The sequence below is a fragment of the Crotalus tigris genome, unplaced genomic scaffold (genome assembly GCF_016545835.1).
Source record: "Crotalus tigris isolate CLP2741 ecotype Arizona unplaced genomic scaffold, ASM1654583v1 scf7180000017866.186403, whole genome shotgun sequence".
Lineage (NCBI taxonomy): Eukaryota > Metazoa > Chordata > Lepidosauria > Squamata > Viperidae > Crotalus > Crotalus tigris.
The window spans coordinates 119,891-145,575 of record NW_024096687.1 but is presented as its reverse complement, the minus strand read 5'-3'; the positions used below and the strand labels follow the sequence as shown (position 1 = coordinate 145,575).

The window sequence follows — 25,685 nt, the reverse complement described above, 5'->3', positions numbered from 1 at the left end:
ACTATTTTAAGTTGTCAGCTGGTATTTCCTTCCATAGGTTTTATATATACAAACACAAAAGCATATATAAAAATACTGGGTTTTATGTTTTTATTGCTTGACTAATTTAAACAGTTTCTGAATTTAGCTGTATGTGTTAAATGTTTTTCTGATTCTGCACCAAAGGAGAATTTACAATTCTGTAAATTGTATATACAATTTTGTATATATGTTTCTTATTGCAGATTTTGCCCATGACTGCAAAAAGCATACCTGTTAAAAGCGTTTTTCCTTTAGCCAAACAATCTGCTGGAATATTGACTATATTGGTAGCCAGTATATCAGCCTGTACAGCATCCATATTCAAGTACAAATTTGCAGCATCTTGCTGCAGAAAGAAAAATGTTCATAATTTTAATTTGAGAACATGGAGATCACAAATGACTCTTGTGTTTGCCTGTCTCAAAACCATTCAAACGAAATTCTCTTTACACATCTTCCTAATTCGTATCCCATGATGATTGTTTATAGCACAAATTGCTGAAAACAAAGGGCAAGTTCATACAAGTGCATCAATTGATTTCACTTTGATGCATGGGCAAGCATATGAAACATTTTCAATGGAAAGTTAACATAGGTCTTACTGTAATTATTATGCTGCAGTTTAATTAGACATGAACATGCATATGTTAATCAGATTAATGTCCGGGTCCTTAAATTGGGGTTTTGATGGCCTCAGTCTTTTGATCACATTGGATATGCCAACTGTGACTAATGAAGTAGGAAAAAATCATGTGCCCACTCAGTCACTTGTCACCTTTCAATTATATTCCACACATTAGAAGAATACTGAGGAATGAAGTAATGTAAATTGCTTAGCCAATTCTGCAATCATTAGTAGCCTTTGTTTTAAGTCCAATTAAATTTATCTTTATGGTTGCTGGGAATTACAATTTCCTTAAATCTGAGGGGCAAAAGATTTCTACACTTGGTCTTGGCAATGGCAGATTTCAGTAATCTTCTCTAAATAATTAATTTGCCCTTTGATCTCAATCTGGGTGTTCTATTCATGCATAATTGGTAATAATCCAGAAGGTCTTGTCTCTGGGTTCTGAACATTTCTATAGGGAGTTTTGTTTGGAAATTATTATAAAATGACAAGGCTTACTTAATACGGCACAATTATGCAAAGGCATTATGGTCTATAGGTTTACAGATGTGCCCTTTTTCCTTTTAAGCAGTCAGTTCCCTTTGAAAGTGCTATTAATACGAATAAAGATCAGGCCATTATGGGTCTAATTTGATCTCCATTATTGAATTATTTTGAAATGGAGAAGATTCTAAAGACGTTTGAAAGGGAAAATATACCAGGTAAACAAATTCAATTATAATGCAGTGTGTACCACAATTGCAAAACAGCCTCTGCTAATATGGTTAATGAAGCTGCATGGCAAGAATTCTGTGAACAAGAGAAAATTCATTCATGAGCAAGTCAGAATTGCAAAACTGACGAAAGAATATTGGAGCCGGGACATGTCAGAAAATAATGACATTACAAACAAATGGACAATAAAGTCATATAGTCAGGAGATCTGCCTAAGGCAAACAACAGAAACCATTATATTTCTGCCTGTCTCTCTGTCCCAGTGTTTTAAGCTTCTTCCACGCAATTTTGGTCAACAGACTTTTGGCCATTCTTTTCCTAGCTTTAAGACTGAACTATCCCTGTGTTGTGTTTATCCACTGGTTTATGCCTTGCCAGGTTCTTATCTTTATTTAAATCTAGGAACCACTACTGTGGGGCAATCATGCAAAACAAAATCGAAATTGAACAGATTTAGGGGCTATCTAAAAATACTTAGCAGGGAGAGGAGAATAATGTTTACATTTAGTCTCATTTGGAAAGATGGGAATAGAAAGTTAGGGAAAATTTTTTTTTTTGTTTTAACGATATGTCCTTTTTAATACTGTCAGTTAAATTTCTCTAAATGTATACCTCTACATTGTACACTTTAAATATTGCTATATTTGTTAATGGTACAATTAGTTTTACAAATGAATATTAAGCTATTTTCACTATGCCAATATAAACAACAAAAACATTTTCAGAAAAATTGGTGTAATTGATTTAAAGTTATATATAATACCTGGATTTTATTAAATGCTGATATTCTGACTTTTTTGTGGTATTTATTTAGTCTGTTCTCCCTCAGTGAGATAGAGTACTCAACCGCTATTGAAATATGTTTTCAAAATACATTTTGATTTCAATCCTTAATCCTGCCCTTAAAATATAAAACTTGGTGCTTAAAATTGACAAGCTGTCAGGCAAGCACAATATATACAGGACAATATATACATACCATGAATAGCTCAAACAAATTTTCTCCCATGGCTCTCCGCACGTAGTTCTCAATCTCTATAAATATCTGTACAAAATACTACAAGGAAACATCAGTCCAGCTATAAGAAAAAGTATCACAATTTTGCAAACATTTTGAAACATTTACAAATTGTTTTCCAAAGCCACCCCCAGCCTGAAGTGATAAAATAGTTGCGTCATCTGGAAAGTTAACTGGTTTTCTGCATCACTATGTGTATCCTCTGGCAATCCTTTTTGCTGGGTCTACTGCTAAGTGTGCTTGTATAGGCAGGCAGTGGCAGCATTTGAAACACTAGCAACTACTCCAAGGGAAGAATGCTTTTAAAAACCCCTCTTTTTATGACCCTGTAATCCAGTGTTTCTCAACCTTGGCCACTTGAAGAGGTATGGACTTCAACTCCCAGAATTCCCCAGCCAGCACAGCTGGCTGGGGAATTCTGGGAGTTCAAGTCCATACCTCTTCAAGTGGCCAAGGTTGAGAAACACTGTGTAATTCCTTACTTTGGGGAAGAGTTGGGGTCACTGGATGGAGCTGAGCATTTACTGGCTGGATGTCCTTCCTGATACCATGCAGTGTTTGCAGCAGCTTTTTTTTTTTTTTTTTTTTTTGTGGTGCCCTAGCAACAAAAAAATCTGCCACTATCTAGGATTGAACTCTCAACTTTCTGAGTGGGTTGAGAGTTCAATCCTAGGTAGTGGCAGATGTTTCTCTCCTAAGATGCTTCACTTGTACTAAATCACTGTGTGACGTGTCCCTTTCAAATTATTTGCTCAATTAAAACAAAATACTATGTAGGAATTCTTAGGCAGGTTTAGTTGGTATTTTGTTTTTTTCTTCCTGTGTTTGTGCTAGAGCGGAGAGGGAGATGAGGGAAGCTATACTCACTATCAGTAGCAGTTTTGAAATAAAAAACTCTATAGCAGTGGTTCTCAACCTGTGGGTCGAGATCCCATTTGGGGTTGAACGACCATTTCACGGGGGTCGCCAAAAAACGCAGTCTGCCATTTTTTCCCCCTTTTCCTTAGCTGTGCTACTCCCTTTTATTCTATTGGCTTTTGAAAGCCAATAGAATAGTCTCTCTTGAATAGAGTCTAATTCTATTGGCTTTCAAAAGCCAATAGGAATTGTCCAGGCTGTCTCTGCTCTGCTGAGCCCGTCAAAAGTCCCATTCTGCAAACGGTGCTGCACCAGTTGAGTAGTCCTCGACTTAGAACCGGTTGAGTAGTCTTTGACTTATGACCGGTTGGGGGTTGCGGCATTAAAAAGGTTGAGAACCACTGCTCTATAGGAATATCATTCTGCCAGCTTTACTTAAATATGGAAGCAATCCCTTTTCTACAACATGTTCCCTCCCTGTACTTCGGCCACAGTCTGATCCTGTTTCTGTTGAGTTCAACTACCATAATCCCAACTGTATATGCAAACTCTTAATTTCAGTTCCAGAAATGACAGGAATAAACTACCCCTAGTTGTCCCCTAGTTCCAAATGGTACTTGCCTCTAATGTGATGCTAGCTTGTCTCTGACCGTTGGTGTGGTCTTTGTTGCCCATAGCACACATAAGGCCATGTACCACATTCAAGAAGATCAGCTCCTCAGCCACTTCCCTAGACTCCTGGGCCAGAATTCTGCAAGGGGAACATTGAATAGTTTAGAACCAAAATACTAACATAGACTGGCTTGGTAAGGTCTGAATGCATGGCTAGTGTTTCAGTTCAACACTGAAGTAATTTTTATGAAGTAATAGTTTGAGTACCGCAGGCTACACGTGGCCTACCCCAGCACTCATTTTTGCTGTCCTCAAAACAAGTGAGACTGAAATGTTTTTCTCTTTCTTTTTGGATGGGTGATTAAAGAGCAAAGGGCTGCTTGTGGTTTTTACAAAATCTATGTTGCCCTTTAAATCCGCACAAATCTCAAAGAACCCTAAATAAATAATCAGATTTTCTTTGGTACTATTCCATTTGCTTTTTTCCCCGTAACAACAGCAGCAACAAAAATAACAATACTGTAACCAGTTGGGGAAAAAAAGATGATGGAATAACAACAGCAACAACAGCATAGTTTAAATGCCATTGCATCCTTTTCTGATGAAGTAAAAAGCTCCAATTGGGCCTGATTTTGCTATACCACTTTATCTGTAAAAATAATACAATTATTTTTAAAAGAAAAAGAAAAACTGCTCCCCCCACTTGGGAATGCAGCATTCAGGATACTGGGTAAAGAGTGATATGGCCCTTGAGCCGACATACATTGTGTACTCTACTATAAAACAGGTATTACATTGCATAATTTAAATAATTTAATAACACCTAAATCACTTATTTAAATAACCACTTTGCATTTCAAAGATGATAATCTAAACCAGTGATGGCGAACTTTTTAGAAACCGAGTACCCCCAAACCACCCCCCATCCCCGTCCCCGCTCTGCCCTGCCCACTGGGCCACCCACCACCTCTACTGCCCACCCACAGATCACCCAGGCAGCCCAGCAGCGCCATGGTGGCCACGCCCTCTGCCCATGCCCTGCAGCATCATCTGCGCGTGACGGGGTGCAAGGGCAGAATCTTGTCCCCGCTGCCCGGCTACCATGTCCTTGGCTATGTTGCTTCGCGTGGGCTGTGCCCAGGGGCGACTCTCCTCCAGGGGGGCTGCTGGTGAGGAGGGGGCCGAGAGAGGAGGCGGGGTTGGAGAGACTGTGTGCCCACAGGGAGGGCTCCGAGTGCCGCCTCTGGCACCCGTGCCATAGGTTCACTACCACTGATCTAAATAATTAAATATGCCTTCTTTAGGATACCAATAAAGCTCCAAACTAAATACTCAGTAATACTGTCTCTGTACAATAATACTATAATAATACGTAGTTGGTATCACTGTCCTTATTGTGATGTAAATCAGATGTTAATATGGACATTAAGATCAGAATACCAACAGAGCTTCAGACAAAATAATAAGTACTCAGTAATACTGTCCACATTCAATAAAACTGTCCATATATAATAATATTCCAATTACTCTGATCTTTATAAATGACTATTGACCTTTCATTATTAATTTGGATTGGTATAATTTCTAAAAAAGTACATCCTAATTATTTCAATTATTTAATTATCCCCTCCTTCAGAATTACCTGTTTCTCTCCTCCATAACAATAGCTTATAAATTGTAATTGTGATAAAAGTCTTAATTATAAAGTATTATAGGAATAATAGTCTTCTCTATTATACCAAGCAGGAATGCATATAAAATGTTTGTCAAAACAACTTTTTTTTAAGAAGTATCTGAAGGGTGCCTGTTTCATACTTATTCTGGTTTGCCCTTGGACCTCGTGGTTCCTTCTACCTCTTTTCTGCACAGAGCACTTATTTTAAATGTTTAGAGAGCTAGTTCCAGTAACTAAAAATTGCTTACCCAATGGTTTTGGCTGCTGCAGCTTGCTGTACATATGCTGGCAAGGATTCCATTAGGCGCAAAGAGCCTGCTTCTGAACAGATGATATATAGAAATCAAATATAGTATCTCATAGCTTTCTCAAAGTTGTTTTTGATTTGAGTTGGAGCCAGGTAGAACATTCTTAATCAGATTGTCCAAGAAAAGCATTTCCAAATTCTCCAGCTTTCAAGCAGCAGCAGTATTTGACTTAGATAGCTATTTTTCATTTCAGTAGTAAAGGCAGGGATTTTGATTTTTTGACTTTTCAGCTATGTTGATGTATGTTTTCCTTTGAAAAACACAGTCCTGTCCTCCCGTTCCCAACATATGCAGCTACAATCAATGGTGAAGTTTTATAATGGGATTTACCGCCTCAGAACCCAGGGTTAGTTTCTGAAAATTTAGAATCTGAGATAAACCAATGATATGGATTTAGCTAGATAATATATATTTCATGTTGCTTCCTCTGATAGCAAAATTTTCCCTTCTTCTCATGCACTTATAAATACAATTGTATGATTGCAAATACAGTTATAATTGCAGGTACTCCATTGAGCCCCAAATTTATGTTGCTGAGAAATTTGTAAGTTAATTTTGCCCCATTTTACGACCTTTCTTGCCACAATTGTTAAGTGAATCTGGCTTCCCCATTGATTTTGCTTGTCAGAAGGTTGCAAAAGCTGATCACATGACTCTGGGACACTGCAACCATCATAAATATGAGACAATTGCGAAGCATCTGAATTTTGATCATGTGACCATGGTTGTAAGTCACTTTTTCAGTGCTGTTGTAACTTTGAATGGTCACTAAATGAACTGTTGTAAGTTGAAGACCACCTGTATGAAAGTGGGAAACATCTTCCTTATGGACAAATCCAAACAACACTGTTCAACATATTACCTTCCAGGATTCTTGCTTGCATCTTGGCTGTCTCCTGCCTTGATGGCTTTAGTAATGTAACCAAGCCTTTTAGCAGAGCTGGTCGCACATCATAAGCCATAAGGTCCTTAATCAGTTGAATAGCTACAAGAAGTAAGATATCAAAATTCCTATTTTGCCACAAGCTAGTTTTAATTAGATAGTATCTCTTATACAATACATCCTCAGTTTTTCCATAGACTCTGGGGGATAGGACAAAACCCATTATATCATTTAGCTCTGATTCTCTATGGCAGTGGTTCTCAACCTTTCTAATGCCGTGACCCCATAATACAGTTCCCCATGTTGTGGTGACCCCCTAACCACTTATACATCACCGGGTGCCAGGGGCGTGGCCAAAGAAAAGGGGGGGAAATGGCGGACAGCCTTGTTTGGCGACCCCCGTGAAATGGTCGTTCGACTCCAAATGGGGTCCCGACCCACAGGTTGAGAACCACTGCTCTATGGTCTGATTTCATTAAAATGGCTCTGTCATTAGAGATGCTGACGTATATGAAACATGCATGGGAACATTAGATATTATAATGACCTATAATGATGGAGGAATTACAGAATACTAAAGACACACTCTATTTGAATTCAATTCTTGGCAACTACTTCCATGTAATTTTCATATCAGCCTTACAAACTTAGATTGCTACTTTTCCCAGTGTGGCTCTTTTTTAACTTTAATATTTTAGCTCATAACTGAAGAGATAGTTTTCCATTCAAGTACTATCTAGGGTGGACTTTGTCCAGCTTGCAAGATCAGCCAAGAATGATTATGTACTTTGGATGTCATGTCATTAAGTTGCAAATCTGTTTTCAGCGAAAAAAATAGAGCAACCAAATGATCAATACAAAGGTATTTCCCCAAAATAGCATAATCAGCCCTTGTCAAAATCAGCCATTACTCATGTCCTGGGTAAAACAATTAAGATGCAATTTATCTTTAGGTTTTCTATCTTATCCCTTAAAGAGAACTAAGTCTTTTTTAAAACAAATTCATTAAAACTGTTATAGATCATTTTTGTTTTGTTTAATAGAAGTGTCTATTAAAAATGAAAGTTATATGCAGTCTAAAATTGATCTTAATAGGAAGATCATTATGACATGATCATTCAGCCATGACTTCTCAGTCAATAACTATACAGGCCCTTACAGTGTGTTTTGTGTTCTGATCTCTTTTTATTGGAGAAATCAGCACAGCTGTCTTTTTAAAAAATAGAATTAAGGGGGAAAGTCTAAAATAATACTATCAAGCTGCACAGCTAGGTTAATACAATCCCTTTCATTTTGAAATATGAAGCAAAATAGTGGGTGAAAATTGAAAATATAAAAGAATCAAGGAAATCTATTTATAGTAAAATAAATAATGAATTTATATGTTATTATCCCAGACAGAGTTATATTCCAACCTCAGTATTTTTTAATTTCTAAGTCAATGATTTATCATCATTTTATTTTATTTTATTATTTTATTGATAAGGTTGCAAGACTAATCAATAAACTATTACTACTACATTATCCAGATCTAGAGGAAGAGTATACAATACTCATACAGGATGCATATCTCAGCTTTTATGATCAATATAAGCTAGAACTAATGGGAAATGTGGAAAAATAAGGGAAGATACGTAAGAGGTTTTTATAAAATCTGTTAATGTAGAATAAACAAGAGGTAGAACTCCAATTAAGGTACAAAATATTGGGGTTCTTATGGATTCAAATAAAGTCATACTTACAGTATGTAGTTACAAGAAAATAGCCCTAATTTACAAGTGCCCATTAACAAAGTTTGAGAAATTGATACTAAATTACTCTTCTCAATCTAAAGACATGACCTCCAAAATGTATATGTAATTATAGGAAACAGATACAGAAAATCCTTTCCTAAGGTTGAAAGAATTTTGAGAAATTAACATCTGGATAATGAATGACAAGTGCTGTAGAACTCTGGGAAATTTCTGACAGCTTCTATGCAGGAATTATATTGGAAGATTTTCTACTGATAGCCTTTAACCACCGTAAGAATTGCATAATTATATCATAATTATGCAACAAAATGTTGGAGGGTAATAAACAGAAGGGAACAGTCTTCCAGCGCTGGTAGATATATGAAAAACTGTCAGTTTTGGGAAAAAGATAATTGCTAAATAACTATACAAAGTTTCACCAAAATTATGTTTATTGCCTATATATCATGGAGAAAACTTTATAAGAATACATTCAGCATAAATTAACATAAATTGTAAATCACTCAGCACTGGAAATATTTAGATAATTTATCAACTGAGAAATGTCATAGCAAAATTTGGTCCATGGCTCTACTGAAAAAAGTATTGGATGTTCTCATAAATTGAAGATACAAGATATTTTCTTATTTCTACAGGATCCAGAGGGATTATATTTGTTTTATAAAAGATTCTAAGCCTTACTCTGTCAGTGCACTGGATATGTGGAAATAATATGATCTGTAAAATGGCTAGATAATTTTGATAATGAACCTGTAGAATGTTATCAAAACTTTAAGAAGTTTATTTTAAAACAATGATTAGTAACATAAAAACATTTAATTTCGTATGAAGACACACATTTTGCTTATTTCCTATTAGTCTCAGAGATCTCTTGGCTTTGTTGCCACTCATTCAGTAAAACTAAACTAACATAACTTATGCACACATGGTTTGACTCCCTTGGCAACAAGATTAACAGTTATGATGGGCAGTATAGACAAAATATCTGAAATGACTCAGGTAAGGAAAATGTTATGGTTATTTATATAAGATTTCATGTTGGGTGTAACATTCCTTTAACATACAATCTTAGTTTTCAAGACAGTTCCCCTCCCACCACCCCTGCTTTAGAAATATGTTAGTTTTACCCACTCCTTCATTTAAACTCTAATTTTCAGTTTCCAGTAAATGTATTTTCCTTAATATAACCATTGAAGAGAGGGGGAAAAAAAGTTTTACCTTCATATTGTACCTCAAAATTCAGAGAGCGAAGCACACTTAGCACAGAATCAACAATGCTCAGATGCGCTTTTCCCACAATTGACTGGCAAATTAAAAAAGAAATAGGGGAGTATTATTTCCTGAACTGGATTATGTAAAATAATATGTTCATCTCAGAATGCTTCAGTTCAAATTTTTAATTTTATTTATTTAATTATTTTTTGCATTTTTGAACCGCCCGTATACTTTGGAGGGACTGCATGTGCCCAGTTAAATTGGAGAATACATGTCAGAAATATGTAAATATTTAGATTTAGCATGTTCCAGTAGACACTACATTGACCAACACAGCTGAATTTCTTTTTGCAACAGATTACCTATTTGCCCTTGAACAATTCTGAACTTGCTTTTAGTTTTAATTCTATTTATTAATTTTATTTATTTATCTATTGTAACTCTGGATAGCATAAAGAATGCCAAAACATAACATAACAATACCAGAAAGCAAAAAATAAAACAACCATGCAAACAATACAAAAGGTTAAAACAATATAATTAAAAACATGTAATATAATCACCAGATTATATAAGGTAAAACGCAAGGGAAAGACAAAACAGTAATGTTATCATATATATATTTAGTTTTAATCATCTATATTTTAATGTTGATTTTCTATTTTAAAGGTCTGTTTTTATATATGTATTCCTTTTTACCATTTATTGTACATCACTATGTGCCATTTTTCATGAAATGGAGGAGTTATATAAATTTGATTAATAAATACATAATAAATATTCAAATCATATGTAAATATATAATGGCAAATGGGTGCCACTCACTGAAGTTAATTTTGCAGGTATATATAATACATTAAAAACATATATAAAGTACTTTAAAAATTAGGCACATTAAAGAAATATGCCTGAGAAATAAATAGTTCTGGCAAAGAAGTCTTTAAGTAGGTATTAAAGCAGAATTATGCACAATGGCCTAGTTTTAAAATATTTCATATGTCAAATAGAACAATAAAGTCAAAATTTCCCAGATATGGAGTATCCTCATAATGCTGCAAGTTGCCAGAAGGCAGTTACATTTTATCTTTATTAAAGTTAAGCCATTCTTCAGATGAAAAATAGTAGCTGGCTGAAGACCGTCCAGTAGTTATTATTTGAGTAGTTATTTGAACCCATGATTTCTTAAAATTAGTTTTACTAATGTGAAAGGCAAACCTTGGTTGAGGAGCTAACAACTTCCTGGCATTAGTTCTGTTAATTATCATCTTTTTGCTAAATAAGATATTGAAATAGCATTTAGCAAAAGGATTTTATTGTCATCTCTGTTTCAAATAATATAATTATTTCTCACTAGCAAATCACATTAGACAATGCTTGTTCTACAAATCAAGCATGTATTGCTATGACAAGTCAGTGGCCCTAATTATTATTAGACAAGATTTGTTTCAGATATGAAAACCAGTTCCATTCAATTTGGGTTTCAGAGAGGGAGATATATTCAGGTGATACAGCATAAATAAATAGTTGTACAAAGACTTAAAGATGGACATTTATTATAGCAGCCTTTCAGACCCACTTTATTGGAAACATACATTATTTCCCTAAGTTGATAGGTAAGTTGACAGCTTGCATTTTTGTATTGCAGTATACTGTATTTTCTTAGATTATCCTCCATCCCTTCCATGATTCCCCTTCCATAATTACCAATTTGATGATTTTTTAGACAGCAGGGGAAACAAATTCTGTTTTATTGAAAATTTATGCATAATACATTTGTGGCTAGAAAATGCAAATGTGGAAACAGCATCCTATTGGTTGAGCCTGCGCATAAGTGCTGGGGACTAGAGCCCTATCTCCTCAATTGCTGGGGGCCATGCTGCTGGTCTGACTAAAAAAAATTGGAGAGAGAAGGAGAAAAGGGGAGGAGAGGAAAAAGTCTGTGTAAAATAGAGCAGCTGGAGAGAAAGGCTGGAAAGTGAAGTTAAGTGAGTTTGCAAAGCAGTTGCCAGTTCCTGGTTGAGAAGGAAGAAGAAAGATCTATGGCTGAGTTCCCTGGAAGAAGGCAATAGAGAGAAGATATCAACACCCAAGACTCAAGACAGAATGGAGGGGATTATCATCGCGGGTGAAGCCCTGGTCTCTGTGGAATAACTGGGAGAAGACTCTGATTAGAGGTTGTTCCCCTAATAGACAAGCGGTAGGTGTTCAGCTGAGCAGAGCCAGGAGAAAAGTGAACTGTGCTGAGCGTATTACAGTAAATCCAGCCGGTTCCTTTTTTTCTCATTTCCTCTTGATAAACCCAGAAATGAGGGAGAGAGATGAGTAAAACAGGGACAAAGCAGGAGAGCTTGCAGGGCATAATTTTTGGGTGCAAGATTTAGGAGCAAGCCTGAGATCCATTTACATTGAATATAACTGTTATAAATAGCTGCTTTAAACAGCCTCAATGTAAATAGTAAAAAAGCAAAAAAGCCTGTCTTTTTTGTGTCAGTTGCCACCCTCACATTGCAAAATACACCTCCAGTTCAAAACAACAACAACAACAACAACCCTGTAACACTGTGACAATGCAAAAATTAAAACTGACTCTAAAATGATGCCTAAGATAGTAGAAATGTCATGGTCCAAAGATGTGCATTATACCTCACGGTATAGCTATAAAAATCTTTCTATTTCACTCTCAGTTATGAGTGTTATGTCTTGAGAGTTACACATTATTACTGTTGGTCACTGCATTTGCAAATCTATCAATTAATTTATTTAAAGGAAATAAAATTCTATTCAATCCATAAAACTGAGGTTGCAAAACTTCATGCTTTATCCCACTTCTCATTTATTTTGCTGACCTGTATTATCCTGAGTGTTTGTAGGGACAGCTGTTGGGCTTTGGGAGAAGTGCACTTTAAAAGAGCAATCAGCCCTTTGTACACCTGATTTTGGTATTTCGGGTTGCCATGTCCTAAAGTATCCAGAAGAATCTGCACTTGCTCTTGTGTCGCTTCTGACTTGGAAGTGGCCAAAAATTCAGCAATTGATCGCACACCTGTGTAGGAAAAAGCTTTCTGAACAAATAGGTTAAGAAAAATCTGCCAATAATGAGTTCCTTTGAACTCATCAGCAGTATCAATTAACCAATAAAAACATGAACCAACATCACACCGGAAGTGGCACCATAGAAAATCCTGCCAAATGTGAAGATGCCAAAGGAGTACTGCTAGTGAAGTTCATGGAGCGTGGTTCAACCATCAATTCAGGAGTCTACTGTGAAACATTACCACTATCCATAACAAGCATCGGGGCATTGTCAGAATCCAATTATATTTCATCTCTAGTTATCAATTATAAAAAACCCCATTTCTGCCTTCTATAGATTTTGTCATACGATGAAGGGAAGGGGGTGAACAAAGGGGCTTTATGGCCCTCACTTCCCTTGGTACACTTCAAAGAAAATGGATGTATCGCCAAAAGAACTAACCATAACAATGGGGCTATTACCTTTCATGTAGTTTTCTCTGAAGAAAGGAACTGGATGTGTGTATCACCAAAAGGACTAACCATAAGAATGGGGCTATTACCTTTCATGTAGTTCTTTGAAGTCTCCATCCAGCCGCAGTAAGGAAAAGGGGGTGGGAGTGTAATGCCTGAGACTGTCGCTGGAAGAGGGGGGTGATTGGGTGGGGCTACTGGGGAACCCCTTAAAACCTTGAATGGGAGAGCTTGGACCCCAAGTCCTGTCTAAAACGCCTGCAACCATTTTCTCTTAATAAAGGATGCCTGTTGGAAGAATAATTCCAAGAGTTCTGTCTTCTTAAGATGCAAAGTGGGGTGGGTCCTTACAGGCATATTGACTTCCGGTGTGGTGTTGGTTCACGAAAATGCTCACCCACACACTGCTAGATGCACCCAAGAACTTTTGAAGCAGTTCCGTTGGGATGTTTTTGATCACCTCCCCCATAGCCCAGATTTGGAGCCGAGCAACTACTACTAAGGAATTTCAAACCTTGTAAGACGTTATGAAAAGTGCCTCAATTTGAATGGTGATTATGTTGAAAAGTAATGTAATATTGCAGTTTTCTAATGTGTATAATAAAAGTTCTGTATCTGCGAGTGTCTGTCATTGATAACCAGAGGTTTATTTCCGAATTGCCCTCGTATATATGCTGTTTTGGAAGCAAGGAACTGCTCATTGCAACATCTGGCTTTTTAAGTAGGCCAGTTTCTGAAATTGTGCTAGTTGAAGCCTACAATCCTTATGCAAAGTTAATCCAACTAACTTGGTTGGGATTACATCTCAGTTGCACAAACTCTTTGTGTGTTTGTTTTATAAAAAACTAAATGTTCCTTAGAACTGGACTCCTTATGGTTAGATGCCAAATGTTGCTAAATTACATCTTCCAGCATCCTCATAATTGGTTGTACTGGCTGGGACTGTGGGAATTTATGATTCAGCATCTGGTCTCCACATGCTATATATCCATATTTTAGAGAAAAGAATCAACTGAGTGGATGATATATAGAGATAAAGGAAAGATATATAAACATCCTGTAGATATAGATACATAGATATTGTATAGAGATCTAGAGATATATGACAATGGAATTAACTTTTCACTTTCTAGTAGTTGGAATGCTGTAATAGAATTTCAAAAAGTTAACAATTTGCAGCAATTTCAAAAGGGAATTATGCTTCAATTTACTTCATGCATGGCTCTAACACAGAGGTCCCCAACTTTTTGGTCACCAGGGACCCATTCCATGGAGAGAGTTTTTTCTGCAGACCAGAGGGGCTGTGGTTTTGTGTGCTGCCTGCATCCCACAGATTGGGCTTTGCTTGTTTGTGCAGCCCGGTTGCTGGCATGCCACGGCCCGGTACTGGTCTACGGACCGAGGGTTGGGGACCCCTGCTCTAACATATTGCAATAAAGAAAAAAGGCCATAATACTCCATTGAAGGGAAATAATCTTATGAAGACCAAAGACTTCCAGTCTTTTAAAATGAATGTAAATTGGAACACTGAAATGATTCATCATTTTGCTGAATTACAAAAGGGAAGCAATTCTTTTCTTTCAATGAAGTTCAGAGAAAGGAAAGATTTTAATTATGTAAGAAAATAATTATCCTGATACCTCCAAACTGCTTATCTTAAACAGATGTTGAAATAAGCCTACCATAGCTTTCACAGATAAGCTCTTTGAATTTCCTGCCAGATTTTGCCACTAACTGAAGAAGTTTTACAGACTCCATTTTGTCTTCCTCTTTCAGTTGTTTCAGCCCAAGTATTTCCAATAAGGTGAGGATACCACCAATTTCCAGAAATTCAAGAAGGTACCGCTGGCTGCAAAAATTTGAAGAACAAAAGGCTTTACGGCAATTCTGTTTGTGTGTGTGTGTGTGTGTGCGTGTGTGTGTGAAGTAGAATACTATTTAACATTACTTCACTCATTCCTAAAGAGAAGTTTGTTGATGCCTTCTCAGTAAACTGTCATCACCCTCAATGTTTTTCTTTTTCTTTTTTGTGATGACATACGAATTAGCAATACTTTTATCACAGAAAATTAGAACTTGCAATTTTCGTTTAACATGTAGCAATCTGTATCCCATCCAGACAAACTGAAGGGGATAGTGGTTCAGATTTCATTAAAATGCTTTCAAGGGTTATTTCTAGAATTGCTTCTATCCTTGGTATGCAGCTATGTTGCATGATTTCACATGTGATAAAATCTGCAAATGTATTATAAAGGATTATATAACATTTCTCCAATTTGGGATAAGCTACTATTCAAGCAACGTATCCTTGATGCTACCAAAGAATGTTTAAAACAGTAACCATATTTTATTTTCAAGAACTTGTAAATAAGTAAATGTGCAGAAAACAGAGATTCATCAAACAAGAAAATACAGAAGCATAACCAACAAAACGTCCTATATAGATGGTCCTTGACTTACAACCATTCATTTGGTGACCATTTGAAGTTACAACAGTAGTGAAAAAAGTGACTTATGACACTGATGACCGTTGCAGCAGCCCCATGGTCATGTGATCAAAATTTGGATGCTTGGCAACTGGCATGTACTTATGATGGTTGCAATGTCCCAGAGTCATATGACTACCTTTTGCATTCTTCTGATAAGCAAAATCAACGAGGAAGCCTGATTCACTTGACTATGTTACTAACTCAAAAACTGCACTGATTCACTAACAATTGTGACATGAAAGGTCATAAAATGGGGCAAAACTCAGTTTACAATTGTCTTGTTTAGCCACAGAAAGTTTGGGCTCAGTTGTGGCCATCAGTCAAGAACTACCTGTACATCCTTTGATAATACAAGGAGAATATAAACAACATTCCTTCTTTCAACAACATAGAAGGCTAACAATTGTAAGGTTCCTCCGACTCCTGAAAATCATTTACTCACCCGCTTGCAGCTGAAAGAAAGATGCCAACTGATTTTAACTGTTGTTCCAGGCATGTTCCGTACATATAGCTATCATTACTTAGTTAAGGCTTTTATTTTAATATATTCTGCTAAATAAGCCTTAGCTGAATTTATTTTCCCCTATCCTTTTTGTCCATTTTAAAGCTATTTACAAAAATTCTGCGTCTGGGCTTATATTTATGTTACAATAAATGGGCTAGCTTTAAGAAACTATCAAACAGGCTGTTTATTTTGCCATGAAGGAATAAAAATTGTGAATACCCTTTCAGAATTTGTTTCTGTATCCAAGACTACAAATTTAAAAACTGCGCTTTTTGGGGTAGTTAAATATGTAGCCCATCCTGGTAATTTCAACAATGTTTCCTAGTATTTCCTTGCTCTACCTAACCATCAATTCTCGAAAGGGATACGTCAGCCGGAGCCAGGCAGTTATACGAGCCAGAAATAAACTGGCTCCCTGAGAGAATTCTATCTCAAGTTCTGGACCAGTCTTGCCTTGGTTAGCAAGTATGAAATTTTCAAGAATACGTTTTCGAGTAACTTTGCCAGCACTATCCCATTCTTGTAGGAAAGTTATTAATCTACTGATTGCTGCTTGCTCCTTTATAGAAGTCATGTCTGGTATGGTTTTTCTAGTGAGAAAATGAAAAAGAGAGATTAAGACTTTATTAGATTAATATTTGCAACCTCAGAAAATCTTCAGACATTTTATCTAGTTTGATGATTGATAGAGACGAAAGGTCCTTTCTAAGTTTCATTATATACAGCTTCGCAAAATAACTACACCTTTTCATATTTTTGGAAGAACTTGCACACACATTTTTATATTTGATAAATTTATTCCAAATATGCAAACCCATTCTACTGCAGCAAAAGCTTTCTTTGAATCTATTTTCCCAGGGCTTTTTAGTTAAGATAGTTCTCAGCCATTTTCTTAAGTGTTTCAAAAATCATGCCACTGAAGCATGTGCTTATACACACATCAATACAAAAATATAATAAAACTAATATGTATCAATCAAAGAGAGAACTGTAACTTTAATTATATTGAACCCTAAATAGACACTTTTATAAAATGAGTACAGAAAGATCCAATTCAAACAAATAATAAATCATGAAAGGTTATTTTATAAAGTGATGCCATTGCAGGTAATGTAGGTAATGAATCTATAATCAAATTTGATTTGTGTACTTACCCTTTATGGTTTAGTGCAGGGATAGGCAACCCAAAACACTTAAAGAGCTGTTTCCCACCAAAAACAAAACACTGGGAGCCGCAAAACCCTTTTGATATCTAAAATGAAGATAACACTGCATATATCCTTTTTTACCTTTATTATAGGTGTGTGTGTTTGTGTGTGGTGGGGTATTTGTGTGTGTGTATGTGTGTGTGTGTATATGTATATGTATGTATGTATGTGTATATACACACACACACACACATACATACACACACACAGGTTAAAAAAAGGATATATGCAATGTTATCTTCATTTTAGATGTCAAGAGGGTCTCTCTCTCTCTCTGTCTCTCTCCCTCCCTCTCTATCTGCCCTTGGTCTACCACTCCTCTTTCCCCACTCTTTCTTTCTCTCTCTCTCTCTCCTCTCTCCCTCCCTCTCTCTCTTTCTCTCTCTCTCTTTCTCCCCCCCCCCCTCTCCTATCTGCTGCTCACCTGGCAAGCTTCAAGCTGTTGTCCAACAAGATCAGGGGTAGGCAACCTCGTCTCTTTTATGACTCATGGACTTCAACTCCCAGAATTCCTGAGTCAGCCTAGCTGGGCTAGCTAGCTCTCTCCTGCCCTTCCTGCTTCCTGCTTCCTGCAGAGATGCAGCAAAGGGAGGAGCTCCGCCCAGTAAGCTTTTCAGCTCCTCGGAGAACATGTGAGTACACTCTCTTTTACACATACACACACACACACACACACACACACACACACACACACACACAAAACACACACACACACAGAGAGAGAGAGAGAGAGAGATTGAAGCAGGGAAGCACAATTGCCTCTCTCTGTCTCTCTCTCTCTGCAAAGGCAGAGGAGGTTGGGAGCCACAGGGCAAGGCTCAAAGAGCCGCATGCGGCTCCGGAGCCGCAGGTTGCCGACCTGTGGTTTAGTGTAAACTGGGGTACTATAGCTCATTCAACAAATGGATGGAATAAAAAACGAGCACAATATTATGTATAATGTAATAAAAGATTGTATGGTCAATTTACCCATATGAGTTCAAATGAAAAGCTTCATGAAACAAGATTATAACTTTACTGTGTAACCCATTAAAGTCATTTTCCTTCATCTCTGATAACAACATCTGCCAATAAGAAAATTATTCTTATGAGAGTGAGTTTAAATATTGGCAGGCTTGTAGAAAAACTAATTTTCTTTTTGATAAGTAAAACAAAGATCAGATTAAGATTCAAATTAGCTAACTTTCTCAGATTAGCTTTCCAATCTGCCCACTGAAGAATACTAATTATACCTTAATTGTAGCCAATATATTATCTCAATTTTGATATTTTCCTAAATGGTCTTAAAAATTGAACAAATTATTTGGATGAATCCTCTGGTTCAGGATTTTAAATCAGAACAAAAACTGCCATATTGTTTTTTCTGATATTTATCAGAATTATTTCAAGACCAGAATCCAAGCCAACTTTCAATTGCATAGTTTAGATTTACCAGCTAATAGCCTGATTCAAGAAGTTGGCAAATTTGGTGAAGTGGTTCAGAATGGTTAATTAAAATAGATCTGAAACAAACTCTCCACACAACTATTTTGATAGTAATATCATTATTTCTCTACTAATCTCCTTTGCTAAAGGTTATTCACAACTCTGGTTTCTTCATGCTTTCATTTTATATCTTAATATTTTCATAAATTTGCAACATTTTTTCAATCCCATTCAAACCAAAAAATATTTTTCACATCTTCCAGCTTGATAATAAATGCATATTTAATAAAAACACTGAACCATGTATTTATGTTCTATACATAGTACAAAAACTCACATTTGATTCTTACATAAGAATGTTGGTGTTAACAGTTAGAAAAAGACTACAATTGGGGCAACATTAAATCTATGTAAATAATTTATCACATCTTCAAAACCAAATCAGTCCTGACAAAAGCACATAAATCCATTACAAAATTAGCAAACTGATCTGTTGGAGTTTTTGTCTATGGCAGAATATCTGTGTGGGGAAAAAGTTCAGAATAAATCAGTTTTCTCAAAGAGTTATGGCCGAAAATTTATTAGCCATAACTAATATTAGTACTGACAAGAGAGCAAAATATAAAGTACATATCTCAATCATTTCATTTACAGAAAATTTCTGAGCTGTTACTTATAACTAATATTTGCATTCGAAAAAAGATACTACTTTTATTGAACCATCCATATTTAATTTATACCTCAGTGTGGTATATCTACTGCATATCTTCAACGTTACTAAGAACTTTAATACCTAAAACAAGCCCACATTCATACAATGGGATTTCCATTTTTTCTTGTAACCAGAGTTCTGTCACTGTTTAAAAAAGAGAATAAAGTTATTCAACATATTTAATATATAACCCATTCCAGCCAAAAGCAACTATGTGCAATGACCCTTTAAGAAAATGAGTAATATCATCCATTATCAAGACATTTATGTTTAAACTCCATTATAGAAAATATACAGAGTACAACAACAGAGCTATGAAGAAAGAAAGGATACAGGGAGTCCTTGACTTTCAACTATTCATTTAGTGACTGTTCAAAGTGACAACACTGAAAAAAGTGATTTATGACAGGTCCTTGCACTTAAAACAGTCATGGCATCTCCACAGTCACATAAACATAATTCAGGTGATTGACAACTGGCATGAATTTAAGATGGTTGCAGTGTCCCAGGATCACATAATTGCCATTGGTGATGTTACCAGTTGGCTTTCAACAGGCAAAGTCAGTGGGAGAAGCAGGATAAACAAAAAAAAAGTTTGTAAAATCAGGTGCGATTCACTTAATAGCCACCTTGATTAGCAATGGAAATTCTGGTTCCATTTATGGTTGTAAGTCAAGGATTGCCTGTAGTCCCACTTTAGACAGAATGGGAACTGTGGACCACTATTTGTGTACAGATTTTAGAAGTAACTGAGAGATCAAGGCAGGAATGCAATCTGCATGTATAACTTTTGAATAGCATCTTTTTCTCAGTTCATGAAACGTACTGTACATATGGGTATGTTTTTCTTTTACACACTAGAAGTTGAAGATCAGATAATGCAAATCAGTCGATAACACATATTAATAGGACCATGCCAACTCTCTTTCTTCAATCACATTCAAATAATTTAAGAAATATAATGAATGTATCAAATAAATGAATTTAAAACAAAGCAAAGTTGAATATATAGTAACTTTATCTTGTTGAGTTCATAAGATTCTGTTGTTGAAACCTGAGGTTGCAAATCAACATTTATGGACAAACAATCAGCTGATTAAAAAAAAAAGACTATGCATAGAATCTATCATAAAGAAATCCATTCCAAACCAAAATAAATATATCAGTATGACTTGAGGTATCTCTGAAAAAAGTGCCAATTTAAGACTCTATTATTATTGATACAATTAATATCACACAATACATAACAATATGTAGTTAGAGTTTAACTTCCACTTCTTCCATTAAAGGAATTGGAAAGGGGAATTTAATTCCTTTCTATCTTGCAACTTTCACAGTCCCTTATGTCTGCCTTCAGACAGTTAATGAAGGAGCGGTTTGGAGGGGCAATTGAATCATTTGATAATAATAGAAAAGAAATAACGAGTAAATAAAGTCCCTTTGCACAAGACAGATTTCTCCTGATGCTGTACTGATATTGTGAATAGGTAACCAAATGGTGAGAAATAGTATATTCTGAACAAAATGAGCAAATAATCATAAATTCAGTATGACAATTTTAGCTTCAAGCCCACTTCAAGCCAACATTTTAAATTAATTAATTGTTACATATGTGAGACTATATCAGCCAGCTAGACTTTCTAAGTGCTAGGGTGCATATTGTTGTTGCTAGATTTGGTTCTTTTAATGACATCCAACTAGCTGAAAAATGTATTATTCATCTTAATGCTTAACAGTCATAATTTGAGAACCTTAGGAAATAGAACCAGCAATTCTATTAATTTTAATTAGGCTGTCTTCCCAGAAACAGCTCTAGCAAATTTAATAAAATGTTACCCTATTTCTTAAATCCCTCCATTAATTACATTTTCTAATTTAGCTAGCAAGAAATGAGATATGGAGATTATATAAAGAGTAAGATAGCAGTGCTGTAGGCTATTTTCTTATACAATTCTCTTTTCATACCACATTTACTATTTATTTTTAGATAAATAGCATTTTGGAACTACCCTTCTACATATAGTATTTCCGGACTATAACCTGAATTTATTAGATCCCTTTTTCAAACTTTTCTGTATAATTCTCCAAATATTATTATTTGTAGTTATTTGAATAATGCCTACAATATATTGATTCCTAGAGGCTGCCTATTTATTCCATTTGGCAATTAACATACACATTGCTTTTTGTATTCAGCTGAAAGCTGGTATATATTTTGTCTTAAGTATTAAGTTGGCTAAAAGAATCAAGGAAGACATCCTCTTTCCATTAATCCCATAATTGGACTTGAAAATTGGAGGTATTATATAACTCTTGAAGGCAAAAAGCTCCAAAAACATCATCTTCAGTTGGTGATCAGTATCCTTTTGTTTGTCATCTTCTCTTGATTATTAATTTTTGGCAACCATGCCAAATGATTCATCTGTGTACGATAATATTCAAAATTCAGAACTGTTTAGCACATTGTATTAATTGATATATCCATAGTATATTTATTCATGTTTGGCTTCTGTTTTGTCCAAATAAACACTTTTGCTAGGCATTTAAATGGTTTAATGGAATCTAACAAAAAGAAAAACAAGAAATCCAAGAAGTGGTTTGGTTGCACAACATAGCTCTGATAAACTGAAAGACAAAAAGGATAAGTACAAAAAATGGAAAGAGGGACATATAACTAAGGTAGAATACCAACAAATAGCCTGAACTTGCAAAGATGAAGTCAGGAAAGCTAAGGCTCAGAATGAAGTAAGACTTGCAACAAATGTCAAAAGTAATAATAAAAAAAGTTTGTTTCAACATATAAAAAAAAAGTCAAGGAAACAATCAGATCACTAATGGAAGAAGATGGCAAGGAAGTAATGTGCAGTAGAAAGAAAGTACAGCTGCTTAAGTCATTTCTGCATTCTTCACCCAAAAAGAAAATATAGCCCAACATACCAAAAACCTAACCATAAAAGATAGACTAGGAATGCAAGTTAAAATTAGCAAGAAAATGGTAAGAGAACACCTGTCCACTCTAGACAAGTTAAAATCACTGGGACATGAAAGATTACATCCCAGAGCTCTGAAGGAGCTGGCAGACGTGATCTCAGAACCACTGAACCATTTCTTTCAAATATCCTGGAGCATCAGGGAACTACCAGAGAATGGAAAAGAGCTGATGTGGTTCCCATCTTCAAAAAAAAAGTGGGGAGGAGAACCAGATCCAGAAAATGACAGACTTATCAGTCTGACATCTGGGAAGATCCTGGAAAAGATAATCAAGCAACAGATCTGTGAATACCTAAAAGCAAGCAAAGTTATAATGAAAAGCCAACATGGGTTTGTCAAAAACATCATCCAGACAAATCTTATTGCATTCTTTGACAAAGTGACTAAATTAGTGGACCAGCAAAATGCTGTGGATATAGAATACTTGGATTTCAGTAAAGCATTTGATAAAGTAGACCACAACCTACTTCTTGGTAAGCTAGAAAAATGTGGGACAGACAGAACCACCACCAGATGGATTTGTAACTGGCTGACCAACTGCACTCAACGTGTAATTCTTAATGGAACTGCATCTACATGGAGAGAATTAACCTAGGTTGCATTAATAGAAGGGTAAACTCAAGATCATGTGAATATTAGTACCACTTTATAAAGCCTTAGTAAGACCACACCTGAAATACTGTATCCAGTTTTGGTCACAACATTGTAAAAAGATGTTGACATTTTGGAAATAGTGCAGAGATAAGCAAGAAAATGATTAGTGTCCTGGAGGCTAAAACATAAGAACAACAGTTGCAGGAATTTGGTATGGCTAGTCTAGTGAAAAGAAGGTCTAGGCATGACATAATAGCAGTGTTCCAATATCTGAGGGGCTGCCACAAAGAAGAGGGGGTCAACCTATTTTCTAATCTAAAGCGCCAGAAAGCAAGACAAGAAGCAATGGATAGAAACTAATCAAGGAAAGAAGCAACCTAGAACTAAGTGGAAATTTCCTAACAGTGAGAACAATTAACCAGTGGTACAGCTTGCATTCAGAAATTGTGAGTGCTCCATCATTGGAGGCTTTTTAGAAGAGGCTAGACAGCCGCTTGTCTAAAATGGTATAGGGTTTCCTGCTAAGCAGGGGGTTGGACTAAAAGACCTTCAAGGTCCCTTCTAATTCTGTTATTCTGGATAAAATTCATCTCATTTTAATGTTCTGTAGGAAAAAATAGCTATTCCAAACATACACATTTGTTTTAATTATGTATAATGTATAATATGAAACAAACATTTCTGGGTTTCAGCTTTTTAAACTCAGAATATGCAATAGCCTTAAACAGTGTTGGCAACAACACATTTCCTTTAATGCAATTTATTCTTTGAAACTTAATTGGCCGCTTCTGGTCTATTTGCTCAAGTTTATTTGAGGTTTGACAATGCAAAATCATTTTAGATAATTGAGCCCAGAAGGCAAGGATTACAGCACAATACATCCTCAGAAATAGCTGAGTACTGCCAACAAAAAAAGAGCAATTTAGATTTAACTTTACTAATTTGTATGCTAGAATGCTCATTGAGAGCAAAAGCTAGAAGCTTCACTTGTTACCAGAAAACAACAACAGCAGTGAACAACTTGGAACTTCATAGATACATTCAAGTATTTTCCTGGAAATAATATATACTTTACTGCTGCCTTCTGCCCGACTTTATTTATTTATTTATTTATTGACTTCTGAGTGTTCTGCATCTCTGAAATTTCTGAAAAAAATTTCTGCATGTCAAATCAAGAGCAGCCCTTTTAGCATCTTGAGCTAAAGCTGTCTTGGTGCTATTTATAATTTAGCAGGTTTTCTTGTATGTAAGCAAAAACAACAATATTCATAGGCAGGTTTTTTGCTAAACCTTGAGCTAAAAACTGACCCCAGCCCTCCAACAGTGAGCCCCTTCTTGCCTTCAGGTCTGTGATGAGAATTATTCCACCATGTAGTTGTTAGAGTCACAGTACTCCTGGTGTGTGTGTGTTTGTGTGTGTTCACCCACACACACACACACCGTGTGTGTACACACGCGTGCACACAGTAGAAGTGTAAAAACAAAACCTGGTTTTCAAGGGACAAACACTTGCAATGTTTATTCTATTTTGCTCTTCTTCCTTTGTTTCTTTCTCAGAGATCAGCTGTGAAGTGCAAAATGTAACTGAAGTTTAAAATCTTCCTTGCTTAAGAGCTACCTAAAGAGCCCCCAAAGCTCGCTCAGATTTCAGGCTATTGAAAGCCCTCCCTCCTTTTCCGTTCTCTGCTTAGGAGAATCCCTATTTTCAATTATGGTATAATCTCACTTGTCCCAAAGGTGCTTTTTCAGGAGGCAACTGGACTTTCTTGTTTTTCTTTGAAGACCTTTCGCTTCTCATCCAAGAAGCTTCTTCAACTCTGACCGGATGGTGGGGAATGGAGGGATTTATACTCCTTGCGGACAGCTAGGCATTTGCATTCTTTTAGAGAGTCTTTGAAGCCATTTGGAGGTTTACCTGTGTCCTCAGGATCACCTGAGTAGTGCAGATGTGTGTGGAGCCTTCTTGGCTGCAGGGTATTTTCTGCCCTGTGTCCCTTCGCTGGCTGTTGAAGATCGGCGCAGGCTGTCGGGGACGAGTCTGTGTTGTCTGCATCTCAAACTGAACTGCAAATGGTTCCTGTAGTAGTCTGCAATGTTTTCTGGAAATCCGTTCATCCTCCCGCACCGTGCAAATGCCCAGCTGTCTGCAAGGAATATAAATCCTTCCATTCCCCAACATCCAGTCAGAGCCGAAGAAGCTTTTCGGGTGAGGAGCGAAACGTCTTCAAAGAAATACAAGAAAGTCCAATTGCCTCCTGAAAAAGCACCTTTGGGACAACCATGACCTGGGTGACTGCGAACCTCCACAGACGCCATCTCGCTTCGCTTTTCCCCATATAAGCGCCACATACCCGCATCACGTCCCCGGCGTACATAAACTGCTTTGAGCCTCCGCTCCGCACCTTTCGGTCAGGATGCCCTTCGGCCAGCGGACTGCCAAGCGGCCAACCACGGCTTCTCTTCCTGCAGGGCCGAATGGTGCCTCGGTTGCTAGGGCCGCTAAGTTGCTAAGGAGACCCGCGGTAGAATTGTCGCGCGTGCTCGGCCATCCTTCCTGTTTAGGTGGACAAAAAGTCGGGCATTTCCGGC

General features: G+C 36.5%; 1 protein-coding gene across 9 annotated transcripts in view; it reads right to left on the bottom strand.

Moving 5' to 3' along the window:
* The window catches only part of ARMH1 (armadillo like helical domain containing 1), a 27,134-nt gene extending 1,449 nt beyond the window's left edge, over positions 1-25,685 (bottom strand). The window contains exons 1-12 of one of the 9 annotated variants that reach the window (XM_039343631.1): positions 25,448-25,637; positions 19,540-21,933; positions 16,535-16,756; positions 16,104-16,172; positions 14,855-15,021; positions 12,533-12,729; positions 9,690-9,774; positions 6,697-6,819; positions 5,775-5,847; positions 3,861-3,990; positions 2,343-2,420; positions 253-367 (exon numbers count right to left, since the gene is read on the bottom strand). In XM_039343631.1, coding sequence (XP_039199565.1) covers positions 253-367; positions 2,343-2,420; positions 3,861-3,990; positions 5,775-5,847; positions 6,697-6,819; positions 9,690-9,774; positions 12,533-12,729; positions 14,855-15,021; positions 16,104-16,172; positions 16,535-16,740 — 1,243 coding nt within the window. In that variant the 5' untranslated portion in view covers positions 16,741-16,756; positions 19,540-21,933; positions 25,448-25,637. Of the gene's footprint in view, positions 1-252; positions 368-2,342; positions 2,421-3,860; positions 3,991-5,774; positions 5,848-6,696; positions 6,820-9,689; positions 9,775-12,532; positions 12,730-14,854; positions 15,022-16,103; positions 16,173-16,534; positions 16,757-19,539; positions 21,934-25,447 lie in introns of all 9 variants that reach the window. The other 8 variants (XM_039343632.1, XM_039343637.1, XM_039343635.1 and 5 more) reach the window with 8 other exon arrangements.